The 23681-nt window shown below is 39.7% G+C and overlaps 1 protein-coding gene across 6 annotated transcripts in view; it reads left to right on the top strand.

The window, feature by feature from the left end:
• CSMD3 (CUB and Sushi multiple domains 3) overlaps positions 1-23681 on the top strand; it is a 1342864-nt gene that overhangs the window by 811787 nt on the left and 507396 nt on the right. For all 6 annotated transcript variants that reach the window (XM_056522623.1, XM_056522621.1, XM_056522626.1 and 3 more), the window contains 3 exons: positions 5314-5505; positions 6702-6840; positions 20450-20637. In XM_056522623.1, the coding sequence (XP_056378598.1) occupies positions 5314-5505; positions 6702-6840; positions 20450-20637 (519 nt within the window). The remainder of the gene's footprint in view (positions 1-5313; positions 5506-6701; positions 6841-20449; positions 20638-23681) is intronic.

Raw genomic sequence — 23681 nt, 5'->3', positions numbered from 1 at the left:
GCTTGTGTGGTGTAAAGAAGGCTCTAATACTACTGTGAGAGACTGGTGTGCGAATTTTCGAATATACGAAAATTTGCATATGCAAATTTTCGTATATGCAAATTTTAACGTATGTTAATTTTGTGTATGCTAATTTTCGCATATGTTAATTTTCGCATATGCGAAAATAAAACGAGAATATTACGAATATGCGAATATCCGCGAATATATGGCGAATATTCGTCCATATATTCGCGAATATTCGCGAATTCGAATATGGCCTATGCCGCTCAACACTAGTGGTGACATAGAAGGAGGTCCAGAAACTATACCAGCTTCCCTTTCTGGTATCCAAACACCTCCCTTTAACTAATCACCCGGAACTCCCGACACATATCCTTTCCCAGATAACCACTCCGCGAGCGGCTAAGAGTCTGTCCACAGTTCATAACCTTATTGATAGACCTACCAAATGTTGACTCTCACCGACATCTTTACAGGTGTTCCCTTTAACTCAGAACTCAGCTATATTCAGTCCTAACTACGCACTTGAAGAATTTAGATAAGGAATCGCAGGATCACACCTTAGATTATCTACTAGGTACTACTCCCCTTAAGCTTACCATCTCCACAATCTATTCTGCCCTCCGGAGAGTACTCCTAAAAACTGACCCATCCATCCTTTTTTCCCCATGGTCCGCCTGGATACCGGACGATTACATTTCTGACTGTGTGTTACAGGGTTGGAATGTGATCCTTAGATGTATAATTAACAAACGCTAGTGGGAAACTTATTTCAAACTGACTCACAGGGCTCTCAATGGCTTTAATATTTTACCGTCTCCCGATTTCCCTGATAGAATTACAGAGTGCCCTAAATTCTCCACACCTCTGACCAACTTATGGCATGGGGTGTGGACCTGTCCTCATATTATGTCCTACTGGCAACTCTGGCCTATATTAAAGATATGTGGAGTCTAAATTTGCCATGTAATCCTAAGGCTCTTCTCTTCCACCAATTCCGACCACCAGATTCTGATCTTCCGCCTACCCCCAAGATACCTCAAGTGGTTGATATTGTACTTTTAGTGGCCCTACGTTGTATCTTTGCCTCTTGGCTGTCCCCTTCTGTCCCTACTCTGTCCATGGTGATTGCACAACTCAAAAAACAGTAAACAATCTTACCCAATTACCTGCCATCCAGTGTATAAATATCCCTTCTATGCACTAAATCTATCTAAAAGTCATATCATTGGCCCAATAATACATCCATACAGTGGTTTAAATAACAATGTTATATAGTGCCAAAACTATACACCGCACAAATGATATACTGTAGTGTCACACGATATCATCATTAAGTGTTTAACTGATACCAACATATAGTGAGTAATCAATCAATATATGAAGTAATCTTACAACAATGCTATACAAATGCCTACATAATAATTCCCCATAATTAATGCTAATTTCCTCAGGGACCACTTTTGTTTTATTAAAGGGCACTAAGGGGGATTTTTTGTTGTAAGAGGGTCACTAAGAGAACACTTTACCCATGTGTAGTGCATGAAAGGGGCACTTTAACTGCATGCAGAGCATTAAGAAGTACTTTAGCTGTTTGTGAATCACAAAGGGGCCCTATAGCTACATACTGTATGAATCATTAAGGGGCACTTTACCTACGTGTGAATCACTAAAGGACACTTTAGCTACATGCATGTGAATCACTGAAGGACACTTTAGCTACATGTGAATCAATAAGTGGCACTTTAACTACATTTGAATCCCTAAAGGACACTTTAGCTACATGTGAATCCCTAAGGCCACTTTATTTACATGTGAATCAATAAGTGGCACTTTAACTACATGTAAATCCCTAAGGGGCACTTTAGCTAAATGTGAATTACTTAAGGACACTTTAACTACAAGTGAATCAATAAGGGCCACTTTAATTATGGGAGACGCTGAGGAAGAACTTCAACTTGTGGCATATACTAATGGGGCACTCCAGCTGAGTGGGGGAACAAAGAAAGCACTTTGCATGGGGCAGTATTACTGTGTGCAGATACAAAAAGAAGAAATGTGATTCATTAGAGGCACTAGGGGCACTTTTACCATGTTTATACTACTACAGGAGTACTATTATTGTGTGGGGCACTGTTACCATTTGGAGCACTGTTTGTCGCTATTTTTTTGGGGTAACTATAGCTATAAGGGCATTGGGGCAGCATAAGAGAAAGTATAGAACTGTTAAATGGATAATAAGATGTTAGGTTTATGTAGAGCACCACACTCTGAACACTTATACAGGCTGCAGAGTAGCTGACATCTCCCACTACATGGTCAGTATATGTGGATAATATTGATATTTATAGTGTTTTATAGTAACACTGTTGTTATACAAATTACCTATAACACAATGAACAAGCAATAGAAAATATATGTTTGAGATTTACAAACGATCAGATAAAGGTTCTACTGTGTAACTAACCAAAAATACTCCATAATTCCAAATATGTTATATAAATATAGACTATGACACTATCATTATCCTACAGTATGTAAAGAATAAAAAGTGACACTGAAAATGATCTACTATGTGAATAAGCCTATTATCATCAAGGAGGGGACTGACATGATGCCTGAAAAGCATTAGCCCAGTTCATAAAAATATAAATAAAACAATGTAGACATAATGAAAAAAAAAAAAAAAAAATAATAATAATAATAATAATAATATATATATATATATATATATATATATACATATACATATATATATATATATATATATATATATATATATATATATATCTTATGAAACACTATCTTTAAATAGTATCTATTTTAAAATATTAAAACAATTGAAATTTGTTAAAATGAAATCCCTGCAGCAGAGTACATTCTGTATCAGGCAGCTTAGACGACAGACAGGAGATACATCAATAATAATGGGGTTCCTTCCGCTCGTTGCCTTTTGTTCTTGTTTTCTACACTGTAAAATAGGAATTGAAAAGTGTTATGGTGACTATGTTGTCATTTTCTTATCAACTCTATGTGTTAGCAGCCATAAAATGAGGGGAATATGAATGGATTATAGCCAGGCACATAAACTCACATTTAAAAGAAAGGAAATGTATTATATTTTTCCTGAAGAAAATCAAATAAGCCTTTTGAAGGGGTTTTCTTGGAAATATAAGAGGTTACTATAAGACTCCTCCTGTATTAACCCTTAAAGAACACAACCCATTTTGATCTTAAGGAAACAATTTTCAATTTAGCGTTTTTCGCTTTTTCCTCAGAGACATACCTTTTGTATGTTTCCATCCATGAAACCATATGAGGGCTTGTTTTTTGCCGGGCCAATTGTACTTTGCAATGACATTAGAATGTTACTGTAAAACTATTCCAAAGCACTTAAAGGGGTACTCTGGTGGAAAACTTTTTTTTTTAAATGAACTGGTGCCTGAAAGTTAAACAGATTTGTAAATTACTTCTATTAAAAAAAATCTTAATCCTTTCAGTACTTTTTAGCAGCTGTTTGCTACAGAGGAAAATCTTTTTTTTTATGTCTTTTTTTTGTGTTGTCCACAGTGCTCTCTGCTGACACCTGATGTTAGTATCAGGAACTGTCCAGAGCAGGAGAAAAATCCCCATAGCAAACCTATACTGCTCTGGACAGTTCCTGACATGGACAGAGGTGTCAGCAGAGAGCACTCTGGACAACACAACAAAAGAAATTCAAAAAGTAAAGAATTTCCTCTATAGCATGCAGCTGCTAAAAAGTATCAAAAGGATTAAGATTTTTTAATAGGAGGAATTAACAAATCTGTTAAACTTTCAGGCACCAGTTCATTTAAAAAAAAAATTCCCACTGGAGTACCCCTTTAACCCCTTAAGGACGCAGTACGTAAATGTACGTCCTGGTGCGGTGGTACTTAACGCACCAGGACGTACATTTACGTCCTAAGCATAACCACGGGCATCGGAGCAATGCCCGTGTCATGCGCGGCTGATCCCGGCTGCTGATCGCAGCCAGGGACCCGCCAGCAATGGCCGACGCCCGCGATCTCGCGGGCGTCCGCCATTAACCCCTCAGGTGCCGGGATCAATACAGATCCCGGCATCTGGGCAGTGCGCAATTTGAATGAACGCCACATTCAGAACGCCACACGGAGGTCCCCTCTAGTTCCTCCGTCCGGCTCCTGGCGTCTCCTGCTCTGGTCTGTGATCGAGCAGACCAGAGCAGAAGATCGCCGATAATACTGATCTGTTCTATGTCCTATACATAGAACAGATCAGTATTAGCAATCATGGTATTGCTATGAATAGTCCCCTATGGGGACTATTCAAGTGTAAAAAAAAATGATCCCGTACGGTGAACGGCATGAACGAAAAAAAAAAAAATCCCAAATTCCTACTTTTTTAATACATTTTATTAAAAAAAAATTATAAAAAATGTATTAAAAGTTTTGTATATGCAAATGTGGTATCAAAAAAAAGTACAGATCATGGCGCAAAAAATGAGCCCCCATACCGCCGCTTATACGGAAAAATAAAAAAGTTAGAGGTCATCAAAATAGAGGGATTATAAACGTACTAATTTGGTTAAAAAGTTTGTGATTTTTTTTAAGCGGAACAATAATATAAAAGTAAGTAATAATGGGTATCATTTTAATCATATTGACCCTCAGAATAAAGAACACACGTCATTTTTACCATAAATTGTACGGCGGGAAAACGAAACCTTCCAAAATTAGCAAAATTGCGTTTTTTGTTTTAATTTCCCCACAAAAATAGTGTTTTTTAGTTGCGCCATACAGTTTATGATATAATGAGTTATGTCATTACAAAGGACAACTGGTCGCGCAAAAAACAAGCCCTCATACTAGTCTGTGGATGAAAATATAAAAGAGTTATGATTTTTAGAAGGCGAGGAGGAAAAAATGAAAACGTAAAAATTAAATTTGCTGAGTCCTTAAGGCCAAAATGGGCTGAGTCCTTAAGGGGTTAAGGACCAAGCTATCTGGTTCGACTTCTGCTGTTGTTTAACACTACTAGAGAGTCTAAAAATGTGTCAGATTTTTGTGTATTATGCAGTTTGATAAATTTGTCCCATCTTTAGACTCTCTAGCCTATGTTTAGAGCAACTATAAGTTGGCTTAAACTGCACAATCTTAGTAAATTCCCTCTGTAGTGTACATCCTGTGATTGGATTTTGGTAATAATTACATTGAATAAAAAATAGACAATTTCTTAATGGAGCTGCACCAATAAAGTCAAATTTAAGTGTTAATTTATAATGGATTATTGTCACTTTCTCTTACATTTCAGGTTCCGTGGCTACAGCATGTCGAGATCCTGGAGTTCCAATGAATGGAAGTAGGAATGGTGATGGCCGGGAACCTGGGGATACTGTCATTTTTCAGTGTGATCCTGGATATGAGTTACAAGGGGAAGAAAGAATTACTTGTATCCAAGTGGATAACCGTTTCTTCTGGCAGCCTAGTCCCCCATCATGTATAGGTAAGGTGGAGCTCCAGTTCGATCATCAAGTCATTAGGGATTGTATTTTACTCCTTATCTGTAGAGATTTTCTTTTTGCAGTGGCACTGACTGTAATGATCATTTATTAGGGAATTTAAAGAGGTTATCTGGCAACAGAAACTAACTTTTTATGGTTTTTAAAAATAAAAAAATGTAAAAAGTTACTTACTTACTTGTTTCTTCCTTTAAGCTGTGACGTCACATCACAGCATGAGCAGCAGCTCTGTCCTTTTTCCCTTTCACTAGTATCAGGTTATTCACAACAGTGTCTATACCTGTCATCAGGCAGGAAAGGCAAGGACCTGATGACAGGTGAGAATGGGACTCCTGACTGCCTTATCTATTTAGCCATAAAGCTAATGAGCAATAATATCAGCCCTCTCCTTCACATACCATGCTGACACTAGGGGAAGGAAGAGGAGAGGGGGGAAAGGGACAGAGCTGCTGATGTGATGTCCAGCTTACATTTAGAAATCACAGCTGAAATGGGCAGTCTGTTCACTTTGGATAAGAACATTATATTAATAAGTTGCTTTATTTTACATTTTGACACCAGAGGTTTTTTCTGTTACCTGACAACCCATTTAAAGATAATGCTATGGATACAGGTCTAATCTAAAGATATATTCACCCATGCCTTTCCTTTATATTAGTTTATATTAATTTTATAGAAGGATTTGAATTTCTCATGAAATCCATTTAATACAATATCATGGCATGCTATTAGAATGACGTTAAAAGGCTTCATTCATACAACAATCTACACTGAGACACACATAACGTATATACTGTAATTAGTGACAAAGTGTATTGAATTGAATTAAATTGTATTGTTGTGAAAAGGTGTTAATCCCACACCATTCATCACTCAATGCATTGGGGGTAATTTACTAGTCTTTAGTAAGAACCAGGACACATGGTATACTAGTGATTGCCAACCAACAGCGTTACAAAATTAGATGTGAGATTAGGCCATGCCTGCTTTAACACCAAGTCACACCCACTTTCCGTGCAAAGGAGAGCCTGCGCAAAGATGTGGGATTTTTCTACCCCTAAAAATAATAAAAAATAAATACAAACATAAATAAATATATAACTTATATGTAATCATTATGTTTAGATGAATAAAGGACACATCTATACCTGGTTAATAATCTCTCATTTTTGTTTTCCAGCTCCATGCGGTGGCAATCTAACGGGTTCTGCTGGTTTCATTTTATCTCCAAACTTCCCTCACCCATATCCACACAGCAGGGACTGTGACTGGACTATTACAGTCAACCCAGACTATGTCATATCTTTGGCTTTTATAAGGTGAGTGTGCATAGTGTTATATGCCCTGGGTTAGACAATCTGAATTAATGCAGGAGTCAACAAATATTTTTTTAATGTTTATGAATTGGACAGAACCTATGGGTTTTCTTTCTTCCTGAAGCAGCACCACTCTTATCCATGAGCTGTGTCTGTTTTCGTATAAAATGCAAACTTTATCTAGTGCAGCCCCTTCAACAATTTCTAATCAAGCCTCTCACTCCGTTGGAAGAAGGTGGGTGGGGCAATCTATTAGATAAGGCTCCTCTATAAGGCCATTTTAATGTACCATTATAGTACTGAGCTCCTTGTGTATGGCATCAGGGTTCACATGCAACTGTGGCCTCTACAACCCCTTATAGTTACAGTTATAGCCTTATAACAATATAGTTATGGTTTATAGCCTGATGTATTTCTCTTGCCCACTGAGGTCAACTGGTGCCAGAAAGTTAAACAGATTTGTAAATTACTTCTATTAAAAAAATCTTAATCCTTCCAGTACTTTTTAGAGGCTGTATACCACAGAGGAAATACTTTACTTTTTGGATTTCTCTGATGTCACAACCACAGTGCTCTCTGCTGACCTCTGCTGTCCATTTTAGGAACTGTCCAGAGCAGCATATGCTTGCTATGGGGATTTGCTCCTGCTCTGGACAGTTCCAAAAATGGACAGCAGAGGTCAGCAGAGAGCACTGTGGTCGTGACATCAGAGAAATCAAAAAAGAAAAGCATTTCTTCTGTAGTATATAGCCCCTAAAATGTACTGGAAGGATTAAGATTTTTTAATTGAAGTAATTTACAAATCTGTTTAACTTTCTGGCACCAGTTGATTTAAAAAAAAAAAAAGTTTTCCACCGGAGTACCCCTTTAAGATTCAACCTTTTGTAAATTGAAATGACCCTTTTATATATTTATATTTTGTCTGAAATAAAATGGAGAAAATGTAGAAATCCCTGACTCTAATGCTGCAGATCTATAAATATACTTAGAAGGAATTTGGCCAACAAAATTATAAAACGCATTCCTGACTCCCACAGCTTTGCAGTCTAAGCTACTTTTGCTGATTTTTATCCTTTAGTCATTATTACCTTCTTGTAGAATTTCACTTTAGTTGCTTATTAAGCAGCAGATCAAGATATATTCGAGCACAGAATGACTTTATTTAACCCCTTTGGCAACATCTGAATACAAATATATAGCTACAGCATTGTACGTGAAGTTGAGATGCACCCTCAGCATCAGATATCAACCTTATATTATAGCTAATGATCTACTGCAGTGGATGGGAATGGAGATAACTCTGATACCAGCTGTTTGTCACCTTAGATACTGTGGTCAATAGTGACAATTGCATCAGTGGTATGAGTAATGTATAGTGTATAAGAGTTAATATCACAAAAAATATGTATTTTTTTTAATTCTAAGACAAAGTAATATAACTTTATTTAAGCAAAGTATAAAAAAAAAAAAATGGAATACCCCTTTAAATAAATCTTTACCTAAACAGACCCATATAAAAAATACTTGCACTGATTATCATCACCTCTCATTTTGGGTTGAGGTGGGTATCATGAGCAGAAGCATTATCTTTAGGAAAAATGCAGGGGGCTGAGGTCAATAGCGCAGCTTCCATCTTTGTTTTAGAGGGATCATGAGCAGCACACTTAACTTTAATAAAGGTACAAGGGGTGGGGGCAGTTATGAGGTGCAATTAAATTTTTGTCTGTGCTCACACATTGTATTTTGGCCTATTTTTGGTCGGAAATTAACCGTAAAATGGCCATTGTATGCCTAAAAAAAAAAAAACAAGCAGAAAACTATTTGTTTTTTTTTAAAGAGAAAAACGGTCAATGCACATGCATTAGTCTTACTACCATAAAAGTCACAATATTTTAAAGGAGCAGTATTAGTTGGTACTTCAGGACACTGCACTAAAAGTGTGACAGAACAAATTATATATATATATATATATATATAAAAAAAAGAAAAGTGGCATCCCTTTTCCACCCAGTCGCCAGACAAAACTAGTCACATGACATGCTAAGGCATTACCAGTTACTATTCCTCCCGCCTTCGCTGTTTACAATCAATATATAAAAATGTGGGAAATTTTTATTTCACAAGTTTTATTTCACAAATAATCATGAAAATGATAATAATAATAATAGCAATAACAATAATAGCTTTTAATGTGTGCTTCATAATAGTGTCATTAATAAAATACAAATCATTCCACAAAAAAGAACACTCATATGGCTATACCCTTTTGATGGAAACATTTAAGTTATATTTCTTGAAAAGCAGAGAGATAAAAATAAAAATAAAAAATATGTATCCTCAAGGCCCAAATATCTAAAACCCAAAGGGGTTAACTATACTAATGAAAAGTAAGGATTCAATTAGAAAGTATAATTTATTTTCAGCCATGTTCAGGCTTTGATTTCGTCTATTAAAATAAGAGAAACATTATTATCACTATAACATCGAGTTGACGATGAGCATTTCAATGATTGTATCATTCTACCTTTTAATACTTCCTGGCAAATGATTACAGAATCCTGCGGCGTGTTTCTCGTCTTTTCAGACGGGATGGCTATAGAGTTCTCATCCTATTTTGCCTCTGCAGTTTGTAGTCTGTGAAGCTTTCAGTGGGGGCTTTTGTCTTATGCTGGGTTGTTCACATATATCAGTTGTCTGGCATAGTTTCCCTCCGGAGAGAAACTGATGCTAGAACTGATCCCATTCACTTAAATGGGACAGTTCACAATCATCCAGCATCCCAATTTAAGCTCCGGATGATTGGACATGCCAGACAGCATCGGACGGGGAACGCAGCTTGCTGTGTTCCCCTGTCTGGTGTCTGAAACAATGGACGCCGGATGTCATACAACTGATGACAACTGGTGCACGTTGTCATCAGTTGGGGTATCAGTTACATCGAGATTTAGGCTGGGTTCACCCATGCCCGACGCTGGACATAGGTGAACCCAGCCTATCGTTGTGCACATTAATGAGACTTGGTCAGATTTCTTGTATTGGCCAAGAGGTCTATGACTTTTTTTCCCATTGTTAGTAATTTTCTTGCATTTCTGTGTCCATAGTATCCAAATCCCCACTACTAATTCTAGTACAGTTTAAAATGACCATTTCAGCTAATCACCAGTCACGGTGGTAGCATGTCTATGGCGATCAATGCCTGGCACCCAGGGGCATAGCAGAGGTATCAGTTGCATCGGGGCCATGTTGCCAAAGGGGGCTTCAAAGCACGTCTGCCCCATAAGAGACCAGTATTATAATAGGCTTGTGGACCCTGTTGCAGATTTTGCTGCCATCATCATATAGGGTGGACAACATTACATTGCATTGTGAATGGTCACAGAGACAGTTAGCATGGGAATTGCATCAAATAAAATTTATGGAGGGGGGGGATTTATCATTGTAGGTGTAGGGGAAGCATTTTCATATACCTTTATTTTGCGTGCTGGTAATGTGTAGGTGCCCCAGATTTATTAAATGGTCACAGGACATTTGATCACTTTTAGGCAGACACAAATTTACTGAAATTTCACTTTACACACACAACAAAAAGCTAAGCTAAGTCTTGTCTGGTGTATTTTTGAGACTTTTTGGTGTTTTTTTTGCACAAAATATCTGACAAAAAAAAAATAAAGTCTCAGTTGATAAATTCATTACCACTGCAAAAGATTAACGGTTCTAGCTTGTCTGTAAACAGTTAAAAAAAAAGAAGAAAAAAAAGAGTAAACTAAAAAGTCGCACAAAAGAGCCTAAAATGCTGTGCAGCACCAACTGTGCAACAAATATGCACAAAGAAACAACTTTAAAGACAATGATTAATTGCCCTCTTTAGACACAATTAACAAACGTTGGAGTTTAGTATAGCCTAGTCTTTGGCCTGATTATGAACCATGTATTGTACCACTAAATGTGTTCTGCAACCACCAAGCATGTGATGTCTTGTTTTGACAAGAACAAAGCTATTTGTTGCCAAAAAGTTCTGCATCATTCCAAAAGGGGTATACTTTCCTTACATGTGTGGTTTTTCTATGTATAGCTAGTCAAAAGAAGATTGCAGTCAGACACTGCACGTATGCCTCATTTGTATCCTATCATCAAATTCCACTCAGGTAGGTTCCCATGTCCTTAACCTGTTGAAGACCCAGGGCATACAGGTACGCCCTGTGGTCCTGGGACTTAAGGACCAAGGGTGTACCTGTCTGCCCGTGGAAATTCCGGTCCCTGCCGCGCGACGGGTGGGGACCGGACAGGGATGCCAGCTGAAATTATTCAGCAGGCATCCTGTGACATTCCCCGGGGGGGGGGGGGGGGTGTCTTGTGAAGTCACACCAGCGATCTGTGGAGATTCTGGTCATACGGGTCACATGTGTCCCAATGACCCGAAATTAGAAGGTGACCGGTGGTGTACTATACACCGCCAATCATCTCCTGTTGCTATGGGAAGGTGGCGATGATGTCACCTCCCCAGATGTGCTGCTATTGATCGTCCGGCCAATAGCAGCTGGCAGAGGAGGGGTTAATTTCCCCTTCTCTCAGGGAAGGAGCCAGGGACCCCCCTCTGACCAGATCTGTGCCCCTCAGGGCTGAAGAAGTGTCCTGCCACCTGTAGTCAGGGTAGGGTGAGTATGCTGTAAAGGGACAGGTAGGAGTTTGCAGCATGATTTTAGAGGATGACCCGGGCCCTATTATGGTGACTTCACACCAAGCACACACACACTACAATGCGCCCCCCACACACACATGGCCATGCCGCTCGTAATAGGAGTCCGAACCCCCCAGAGGGATACCAGCCATGGATTTCTGAGTTTGTTGGCAACACAAGAATCTGGATTGACAAGGCGAGATACACTGAAATAGACTATTTTAGTTATTATTTCAGTAATGACTTTGTCAATTATATGGTGGAGCAAATTAACTTGTATGCCCACAAGTTCATTGCCCACCACCCTGATCCTTTTTGGCTAGGTCCAATGAATGGTACACCATCAATGCAGCCGAAATGAGGACACTTTGGGGCCTTGTGCTGCATATAGGCCTCGTCAAAAAAACAAGTGTCAGACAGTACTGGAGCAGGGATGTCCTCTACCAGACCCTGCTTTACAGTATCGCCATGACACGGAAGCGGTTTGAGGCCATTTGGAAATGCCTGCATTATGCAGATAATGCGGCATGTCCCCCCCCCCCCCCCTTCCCCGATCATCCGGGACTCTGCATTAAAAATTGCTTCAGGGAGTATCAAACTTTCTTGGAGTATGTTCCTTGAGAGGTGTAGTTTCCAAAATAGTATACCATGTGTTTTTGTTGTTGTGACGTGCCCCCCCCCCCCCCACACACACACAAAACCATTTCAGCTAAATTTGCTTTCCAAAAGCCAAATGTTACTCCTTTCCTTCTGAGCATTGTAGAGCGCCCACAGTGCACTTGACATCCACACATGGAGTATTTCCATACTCAGAAGAGATGGGTTTACACATTTTAAGGGGCATGTTCTCCTTTTACCCCTTGTAAAAATGTAAAATTTGGGGAAAAACCAGCATTTTAGAGAAAAAAATCATTTACACATCTAAATTTAACAAAAAAGTTGTCAAACACCTGTGGATTGTTAAGGTTCACTGTACCCCTTGTTACGTTCCTTGAGGGGTGTAGTTTCCAAAGTAGTATACCATGTGGTGTTTTTTGTTGTTGTTCTGGCACCATAGGGGCTTCCTAAATGTGACATGCCCCCCAAAAACCATTTCAGCTAAATTTGCTTTCCAAAAGCCAAATGTGACTCCTTCTATTATGAGCATTGTAGTGCACCAGCAGAGCAAATGACGTCCACACATGGGGTATTTCCATACTCAGAAGGGATGGGGTTACAAATTTTGGGGGGCAATTTCTCATATTACCCCTTGTAAAAATGTAAAATTTGGGGAAAAAACTGCATTAAAAAAATTATTAATTTACACATCCAATATTAAAGGAAAAGTCATCAAACACCTGTGGGGTGTTAAGGCTCATTGTACCCCTTATTACATTCCTTTTTAGGGGTGTAGTTTCCCAAATAGTATGCCATGTGGTTTTTCTTTTTGCAGTTCGGGCACCATAGGGGCTTCCTAAATGTGGCATGCCCCCCAAAAACCATTTCAGCAAAATTCACTCTCCAAAATCCCATTGTCACCCCTTCCTTTCTGAGCATTGCAGTGCACACGCAGAGCATATGAGGTATATCCTTACTCAAGAGAAATTGAGAAAAATTCAAAAACTGGGTCTACAAGAACATGCGAGTGTAAAAAAATTAAGATTTTGATTTTTTTCTCTCACTTTGCTGCTATTTCTGTTGAACACCTAAAGGGTTAACACATTTTCTGAATATCATTTTGAATACTTTGAGGGTGCAATATTTATAATGGGGTAATTTATGGGGTATTTCTAATATTAAGGCCCTTCAAATCCATTTCAAAACTGAACTGGTCCCAGAAAAAATCAGATTTTGAAAATGTTGTTAAAAATTAGAAATTGCTGCTGAACTTTGAAGCCCACTAAATTCTTCTAGTAGTGAAACACATCAACTTTATGATGCAAACATATAGTAGACATATTGTATATGTGAATCAATATGTTATTTATTTGGGATGTCCATTTACCTTATAAGCAGAGAGTTTCAAAGTATAAAAAATGCTAAATGTAACATTTTCTCATAAAACTTGGAATTTTTCACCAAGAAATTATGCAAGTATTGACAAAAATTTTCATCTTACATAAAGTAGTAGAATATGTCACTAAAAAACAATCTCGGAATCAGAATGAAAAATAAAAGCATCCCAGAGTTATTAATGCTTAAAGTGACTGTGGTCAGATGTGCAAAAAATGTTCTGGTCCTTAAAGGGGTACTCCGCCCCTAGACATCTTATCCCCTATCCAAAGGATAGGGGATAAGATGTCAGATCGCCGTGGTCGCTCTGCACGTACTGACGGGCAATACAGGGGCCGGAGCATCGTTACATCATGGCTCCACCCCTCGTGATGTCACGGTCCGCCCCTTTCAATACAAGTCTATAGGAGGGGGCGGGGTGGTCGTCACACCCCCTCCCATAGACTTGCATTAAGGGGACGGGCCGTGATGTCACGAGGGGCGGAGCCATGATGTCACGCTGCTCCGTCCCCCGTATCACTCGTCATTATGCACAGAGCAAACTCGCTCTGTGCTGTAATGATAGCTCGGTACCGCAGCGGGGATCCCCAGCAGTGGGACCGCGGCGATCTGACATCTTATCCCCTATCCTTTGGATAGGGGATAAGATGTCTAGGGGCGGAGTACCCCTTTAAGGTGAAAATGGTTTGGGTGTCCTTAAACAGTAGGTAACGTCAATATTCAGTAAAAGAGACAAGAAAATAGAATATGAACTTCTTTATTCGGTAGGGAAATACATACACGAACAGATTGGTAGACACCTGTCAGCAACATCTGTTTCCTGCATCACCTTGCACTTCTTTGGACCGGAGGCCCGAAGAAGTGCACAGTGATGCAAGAAACGGCTGTGGCTAACAGGTGTCATCACTGCTGTTGGTGTATGTATCTCCTGCCCAAAGAAGTGTGCAGTGACACAGGAAAAGGCTGTGGCCAACAGCTGTCGACCCTGCTGTTGGTGTATGTATCTCCGGCCCGAAGAAGCGTGCATTGATGCAGGAAACGGCTGTTGCCAATAGGTGTCAACCCTTCTGTTGGCAAGAAGTGCACAGTGACGCAGGAAACGGCTGTTGCCAACAGGTGTCTATGCCACTGTCCATATATGTATCTCCCTGCTGTATGTATTTGGTCCTCTGAATAAAGAAGTTATTAATTCAACTGACGGGTTGGTGCTAGCGTCTTGTGTTTTCTAATGAATATGGTTTTTATGTGTATTATATCGTGATTTTGATTGTTTCCCAACTTTAGCTTTTGTCTATTTGTAGTATCCCCATGTGATAGTGTAATAGGTTGCTAATTGCTTCTATACTTCTGATGAGTTGCTTATCCTTAATCACCATGGTACTAATTGGTGATGGACAGGAGAAAAAAGGAACATAAGTAATAGGGTAAATCTGCGTAACAGAAAATAATGAGGTATAGCAGAGAGGATGGAGCAGGTTCCCACATGTTACTGTAACTGTTCTTTGCTAATTTGTCCATTAAAATAAACTCACTCAGTGCATCGCCTTTCTGGACATTGTTATTGGAACAAAGGAAATGTTACCGACAGGGCAAACAAGGTGATATCTTTGCAACAAAAGGCAAATTGTTATCAGAGGAATTTTATAGATGACATGTATCTATGGCTGTCATGTTTAGTGGATATATTGTGCAATCTATCCTAATGGTCTTTTGTGTGGTGTTGAAATAATTTAAAATTCCTCACAGCATAATATTGTTAATAAGTATTTTCCAACAGTTATACCCTCCAGTCCCCGATTCATCCTGGAGGTGCATGCGCAGATTCTCAGCAAGTGATTGTATATAAAGTAATGCAACCTAAAAAGATCTCTATTAAAATGATAACCTTTCTGACAAAAATATAAAAAACCTACGTTAAACCTATAAAATTTAGTGGTGTAATTTATTTGAAGCATGCACTTGCGTTTCAAATTTGAAAAATCCACTATTTATGACGGCTGTTTCAATTAGTGTCATAAAATCAACACAAACATCTTCATAGGAATTTGGACTTGGGACAAATACAGTGGTCCCTCAACATACGATGGTAATCCGTTCCAAATGAACCATCGTTTGTTGAAACCATCGTATATTGAGGAATCCGTTCAATGTAAAGAATAGGAAGTTGTACTCACCTGTCCCCGCCGCTCTGGACCCGTCACCGCTGGTCACCGCTGCCCTGGATGTTGCGCTCCATCGCTGTCGCCACGTCCCCATGGTGTCCCTGCCGCTCCGGAACGTATCTGCTGCCCGGGTACGTCGCTCTCACGTCGCCGTCATCACTTCACTATGCACGCCGCTCCTATTGGATGACGGGAAGCCGTGCGCGGTGACGTGATGACGACGATGAAGAGTGCCGGAGATGAAGGGGATCCTGAAGAGGACGCTCCGGAGCCCCGAGGACAGGTAGGAGACCATTACCGGAGCACACAGGGCACCGTAAACAGCTATTCGGCGGCAGCTGAAGCAGTCAGCATTGCCGTATAGCCATTTATGCGATGGCCCCAACATACAAAATCATTGTATGTTGATGCGGCCTTCAATGTGCAATGGCCTCTGAGAGGCCATCGCATTTTGAAATTATCGTATGTCGGGGCCATCGTAGGTCAGGGGGGTCACTGTACTGCTAGAAAGCAAATAAAGAGAAATTGGTGTACTCACGCACTATCCAGCAAACAAGAATTTTATTGTTCATAAGGCAGGGTCATTTTTAGGCTGGATGCACACATAGCATTTTGGTCAGTATTTTCAGTCAAAACCAAGAGTTGGTTCACAGCAAAGAAAAAATGTTGAACATTTTTCCATCATAGTTTTTCCTTATGTTTGCTAGAGGGGTATTTCGGGGTTAACTAACTTTAACTATCCTGCTCATTATGAATAAGTATGCTAGTTTTACATTTACTTGATGTATCGCTCTGCCGTGAATTGTCTTCTTTTTCTTCATTATATGGTCCCCCAGGTCTAGCGTTTCCTTTCAGGTTCTGATGACGTTCGTCTCACAATTCTTACCGGTTCGAGGCGGCACCTGGTATACGGGGGCTTGGCTATTTCTTGTATTTCATCACAAGCCAGCTCCCTGATGACGTTTGCGGTCCATCTGTACCTCTTTCTGACTTGCCGGCGTCCCAAGATCTTATCAATCTGCGCTTGGAATGCAGGGAACACCTGCATGTCAGGACGTACAGATGGGCCGCAAACGTCATCAGGGGGCTGGCTTGTGAAGAAGTACAAGAAATAGCCAAACCCCCGTATACCAGCTGTCGCCTCGAGCCGCAAAGGATTGTGAGACAAACATCATCAGGACCTGAAAGGAAGCACTAGACCTGGGGGACCATATAATGAAGAAAAAGACGATCCACGGCAGAGCGGTATAGCAAGTAAATGTAAAACTGGCATAATTATTCATAATGGGCAGGATAGTTAAAAGTTAGTTAACCCCGGAATACCCCTTTACACTTCTGGTAGTGGGTACAAATATTGACCAAAATGCTACGTGTTAACCTAGCTTTGCTATCCCTGCCGGACAGGAGAGGTATAAACTGGCTCCAGAAAGTTAAACGGATTTGTAAATTAATTATTTTAAAAAATCTTATTCCTTCTAGTACTTATCAGCTGCTGAAGTTGAGTTGTTGTTTTCTGTCTCACAACAGTGCTCTCTGCTGACACCTCTGTCTGTCTCAGGAACTGTCCAGAGTAGCAGAAAAGCCACACAGCAAACCTCTCCTGCTCTGGACAGCTTCTGATACAGACAGAGGTGTCAGCAGAGAGCACTGTTGTCAGACAGAAAAGAACAACTCAACTTGTGCAGCTGATAAGTACTGGAAGGATTAAGAATGTTTTTATAGAAGTGATTTACAAATCTGTTTAACTTTCTGGAGCCAGTTGATATGGAATACCCCTTTAATACCATTAACTACCCCCCTCCCCCTATAGGGACTAACTATTTCTTTATGCAGTTCCCCTTATATGGTGCAATCTACATGGGAGGGGGAGGAAGGGTCATTTTGTGAGAGTACAATGCTCCAAAGTCCTCAACTCCTGAGTTGGATGATTCCCAGATATGTGATCAATTATATGTGGATGTACTCAATCAGGTCTGAGAACTTTCACCTGGTGGTGTCCTCAACCCACCTTAAATATTTAGAAAAATAGAAAGTAGAGAAATGGCGAGGTTCTCAAGGACTGTGGGTTGGTTTATGTAAGTGAAATTAATCTATGTAGAGTGTGTGAGAATTAGTACATAGTATTAAGACCTGAGAAGAGGTATAGATTTATATAGAAACATAGTATTGGTGGAATAGAATGTTATACAGTATATACCAATTTGTATGTATAGTGTGTGGTATAACTGTGGGATGTGGAGTGTAACTGTATCAGTAACTGAATCAGTCACATGTGAAGCAGGTGATGTGTAGAATGTTTAATGTAACTGTAGGATATGGAATGTAACTGTATCAGTAGTTGTATCTGTTGAGTATACAATCAGTGGTGTGTGTAATGTGTAAAGAAAATGGATAGGTGGAGGGGTTATGTGTGGTAACAGTAATAGAGATAGTGTGAGGATGGTCAGGAGAAAATAGTAGATGGAGATGTTTAGATAATAGTATAAGTATCATTGAGAATGTATCTAATGTCCTAAATGTTACTATGTTCTTGTCTGGTGAAAAACTGGTAAATAATGTAGCTCAGTAATGTATCTGTATGAATCTGTATCAATAATCAAAAGTTGTCCAAGGTACAATGGTGATTTATTAAGTTCTATAAAGCATATAAAACATAAAAAACATACATGCAGGAAAGGGATATGTAGGGCCCTTCCAATCCCCTCCAAAAAAATTTACATGGGGTAAAGAAAATACAAAAATAAAAAAGGTTAATATAGGGTTAAAAAAAAATATATTTATATATATATACATATATATATATATATATATATATATATATATATATATATATATATATATATATATTAATGCCACACAGAATGTCCTCAAAGATATATTAGTCCACAGTTCTTTGGTTCGAACAGTTTATAATCCTGAATCGGGTGATTCAATTTTCAACCTCTGGAGCCTCCTTATTTGCGGACCACTCCTATTGTTATATCCAAATATGATGCAATTTGTGTTAAGATTGTTTCAATAGTACATCGATAGTGGTACAGTGATGCAGTGACACAGCGGTCACAAACTCCCTGGTGGTGACTCGGAGGTCACGGCCAGCAGATGGTAATAATACTAGCAGTAGATGTAAAGCAGCTCGGCGGCCGCAGAAAGCAAAAAGCCGTTCAGTACTATGTACCGCTTACCCGACCGTGGGTGACTGGGGAGTCTCTGGTGACCTGGTGGTTCCGGCGATGTAGTGGTTAGGCGATGCGGTCTGTCTCCCAACAGGCCGGTCGTCAGCTATATTCGCCTTCTCCTAAGTCAGGCCTCCGGTGCTCCCGTCCTCGGTCCTCGTGGTGTCTGTGGCTTGCGGCTTCTGCTGTAAGAGAGTGCAGATGGTGGTGGTGGCAGCGGCAGTGGTGGAAAGTGCGGTGACGGTCCCGGAGTTAGTGGTGCAGCAAATCACAGGGTGATGTTGTCCTGGATGTTGGTTGATGCTCTGATTAGTAATTGTAGTGACTGTGGTGGGTGGCAAGCTGAGATCAGATGCGTTTCGGACCTACGTGGTCCATCCTCAGCGATCCTGAGGATGGACCACATAGGTCCGAAACGTATCTGATTTATTTCTGATGTATTTCTAGTGCAATGACACACAGTGTATCTACAATGACTGCCACTAAATAAACACTGAATAGATCAATGAGAGCATATCCTAAAGTGAAACACTGGGCAAAACCTGGCCCATTTGATCTTAAACTGACTTTATTCATGGAGGGCCAAAAACATTTACCTGGATTTACCCTTTAAATGTAATGCCCCAACAGGTGTGCCACCTACCGGTTTTGTATTCATCGGGTTTTCACTCATAATCCCACTCCAGTATTCAGAAACCAGACTTCTGCTGCAGGAGAGATACAATGTTGCTTCCGCAAGAGTGTTAATAATTAAATGGTGTTTGGTCAGGCCATACAGTGGGGGTGTAGGCAGTGTTGGTTGTGCAACAAAGCTAGAAAGTTTAGATGCAGGTGGGTGGAAGGAGGAAAGCACAGGCATGATCGACAATCTGGGTCATTCACTGAAAGAGCAACAAGGTACAGTAGGGTCAAGCAGAGGAAGGGTCAGTATGACAAGTTCACCTGTAGACCAGTGGGAGCTTTAAAGCAAAAAACTTTGTAATACAAGTACTTATCCCCCCCCCCACCCTTAGTCCTGTTTCACTTTTTGATCTATTTGCTATTGGTGTAAACAATCACATGAAGAACTATTAGATCCTTTTACCTCTGCAGTAGGTTCTGTCAGTAGATCCCCTTAGGGTGAAAACACACAAGCTATCAGCCGCATGCACCAAAAATGCAGGAGTTAATAACCACTGGCAGACCTGTGGTGTGTATTCGCCGTATAAGATGCACCAACTTCCCCCCTCCCCCCCCCCCCCCCCCCTGGGAAGAAAAAGTGCGTCTTATATGGCGAAAAAAACTGTATTTATTTTTTTCTTGGAATGCAACAATATAGTCACAAAAAAGTGCTTAGACCCCCCAGGCCAAAATAGTCCTGGTCATTAAAGTGTTAATTTACTAATATCAATAGTGTGAACCCTCCGCAAATCAAAGGGCAGATAATATTTTGGCTGAACAATGCAGAGTCTTATTAGAACACACAGTGAAAATGAAATAGATGGCGATGTGTTCAGGAAAGGTTGCTAAAGGGCATGTACTGGCAAATGAACGCACGTCATTTGATTGTGGAGAAGCCATTGAAATGTATGAGCCCTAATGAATTGACGGGTTTTGTCTAACAGTTTCAGCATCGAGCCAAATTACGACTTCCTGTATATTTATGATGGGCCAGATGGAAACAGTCCTCTGATTGGAAGTTTTCAGGACAGCAAATTACCAGAAAGAATCGAGAGCGGTTCCAACAACATGCATTTGGCTTTCAGGAGTGACGGATCTGTCAGCTTTACCGGCTTTCATCTGGAATACAAAGGTGATGTTACCGCTTAGTTCTACTTAAGATTTTTTCATAACAGTTACAGTGAAGTTCTGACAGTCTATTTTATAAAGTACATTCCACCTCAAAGCTATTGAACAGCTATTTTTTTTTATTTACTAAAAAAGACAGTAAGATGAGACTGAAGAGATGTGTAGACCTTCCAACCATGCATGGCTCCAATGCATGTTATTACTTCTAGACCAGTCTTGTGACCCCAACACTGTTTTATGACCAAACACATGTACATTCATTTTTTATTTATTTATTTCCAACTTCCTTTATCATAAATTGCTCAAAAGAGTAATATAAACGTCAAAAGAGGTATCAGTGTTCCAAATGTCATTACATATGCAAAATCCTAGAATGTTGTATAAAACAGTATTTTGTAACTGCAAGCTCCGTGTATCGAGTCAAAAGTATTTCTGAGCACATTAGTAGAAAACACACAGATATACAGGGGTTAAAACAACAAAAGTGGATTCACGCGAAGTTGGGTCTTAAATTGTCCAGCTTTAGGACCATAGATAAGGATGAAGAAGGAGGTACATTTACTTCATTCAGGTAATGTGTTGTTTATGTTTAAAGGGGTTCACCAGAGGAAGAAAATGTTTTCAAATCAAACAGTGCCAGAAAGTAAAACATATTTATATATTACTTATATTTAAAAATGTTCGTCCTTCCAGTACTTATCAGCAGCTGTATGCTCCAGACAAAGTTGTGTAGTTCTTTCCAGTCTGACCACTGTGTTCTCTGCTGACACCTCTGTCCGTGTCAGAAAGTGTCCAATCCAGGAGAGGTTTGCTATGGGGATTAGTTCCTGCTCTAGACAGTTTCTGACATGGACAGAGGTGACAGTAGAGAGAACTGTGGACAGAGAAAAGAACTACACAACTTCCTCTGGAGCATAGAGCAGCTGATAAATTCTGGAAGGATTAAGATTTAAAAAAATGAATTTACAAATCTGTAGAACTTTTTGGCACCAGTTGATTTGAAAACTTTTTTTTCCACCAGAGTTTCCCTTAACCCCTTAACGACAATTGACGTTAATGGGCATAAATGAACGTCATGGTGCGGTGGTACTTAACGCTCCATGACGTACATTTGCATCATGAACATGACCGTTAGCACCGGATCGGTGCTCGTATCATGTGCGGCAAGTCCTGTTTGCTATCAGCAGCCAGGGACCCGCCGGTAATGGCGGACATCAGCGATTGCGCTGATGTCCGCCATTAACCCCTCAGATGCCCTTATCAATACAGATCACGGCATCTGCGGCAGTGCAGCACTTAAAATGGATGATCGGATTGCCCGCAGTGCTGCCGCAGGATCAGATCATCCAGCACGGCGGCCAGAGGTCCCCTCACCTGCCTCCGGCTATCTCCAGGGGTCTTCTACTCTGGTCTGCTCTGATCGAGCAGACCAGAGCAGAAGATCACCAATAACACTGATCAGTGCTATGCCTTATGTATAGCAGTGAACAGTATTGGCAATCAAGTTATTGCAATAAAAAGTCCCCTATGGGGACATAAAATGTGTAAAAAAAAAAGTTTAATAACTTTTTTTTTATTTAAAAAATGGGAAAAATCCTCTCTCCAATAAAAATGTAAAAGGTCCCTTTTTCCCATTTTACCCACAAAAAGCGTAAAAATAAAAAAGAAACATATTTTGTATTGCTGCGTGCGTCATTATCCGAACGATCAAAATATAATGTTAATTATCCCATATGGTGAACAGCGTAAACGTAAAAAAAAAAAAAAAAAAAAGTCCAAAATTGCTGCTTTTCCCCCAAAAAAATTGCTAAAAAATGATTAAAGTTTTATACATGCAAATGTGGTACCAATAAAAAGTATAGATCACGGTGCAAAAAATGAGCCCTGATACTGCCACACAACTTAAAGCATGCCGGTTAGCTCAGGGAGCTGTTCGGGATAGCCACAGTGAAATTGCGGCATCCCGAACAGCTTACAGGACAGCCGGAGGGTCCCTACCTGCCTCCTCGCTGTCCGGTCGCCGAATGACTGCTCAGTGCCTGAGATCCAGGCATGAGCAGTCAAGCAGCAGAATCATCGATCACTGGTTTCCTATGAGAAACCAGTGATCAATGATAAAGATCAGAGTGTGTAGTGTTATAGGTCCCTATGGGAGCTATAACACTGCAAAAAAATGTGGAAAAAAAAGTGAATAAAGATCATTTAACCCCTTCCCTATTAAAAGTTTGAATAGCCCCCCTTTTCCCATAAAAAATGTCTGTGCGGAAATGTCCGAATTATAAAAATATATATTTAATTAAACCGCACGGTCAATGGCGTACGCGCAAAAAAATTCCAAAGTCCAAAATAGTGCATTTTTGGTCAAGATCAATAAGTCCTATCAATGCAAAAATGGTACCGTTACAAACTTCAGATCACGGCGCAAAAAATGAGCCCTCATACCGCCCCATACGCGGAAAAATAAAAAAGTTATAGGGGTCAGAAGATAACAATTTATCAATTTTGCTGCATGAAGTTATGATTTTTTCCAGAAGTACGACAAAATCAAACCTATATAAGTAGGGTATCATTTTAATCGTATGAACCTACAGAATATAGATTAGGTGTCATATTTACCAAAAAATTTACTACATAGAAACGGAAGCCCCCAAAATTTACAAAACAGCGGTTTTTTTTTCAATTTTGTCTCACAATGATTTTTTTTCCATTTCACCATAGATTTTTGGGCAAAATGACTGACGTCATTACAAAGTAGAATTGGTGGCGCAAAAAATAAGCATTTATATGGATGTTTAGGTGCAAAATTGAAAGAGTTATGATTTTTTTAAAGGCAAGGAGAAAAAAACGGAAATGCAAAAACGGAAAAAAACCCGGTCCTTAAGGGGTTAAACATACTAGATTTTCTTTAAAGCGGTACAATAATAGAAAAGTATGTAATCATGAGTATAATTTTAATGGTATTGACCCACAGAATAAAGAATACATGTCATTTTTTATGTAAATTGTTCAATGTGAAAACTAAATCTTTCAAAATTTTCAAAATTGCCA

This window comes from Hyla sarda, chromosome 5 (genome assembly GCF_029499605.1).
Source record: "Hyla sarda isolate aHylSar1 chromosome 5, aHylSar1.hap1, whole genome shotgun sequence".
In the NCBI taxonomy this organism is placed as follows: domain Eukaryota; kingdom Metazoa; phylum Chordata; class Amphibia; order Anura; family Hylidae; genus Hyla; species Hyla sarda.
The sequence above is the reverse complement of the archived record's forward strand: the minus strand, read 5'-3'. Positions and strand labels throughout refer to the sequence as shown.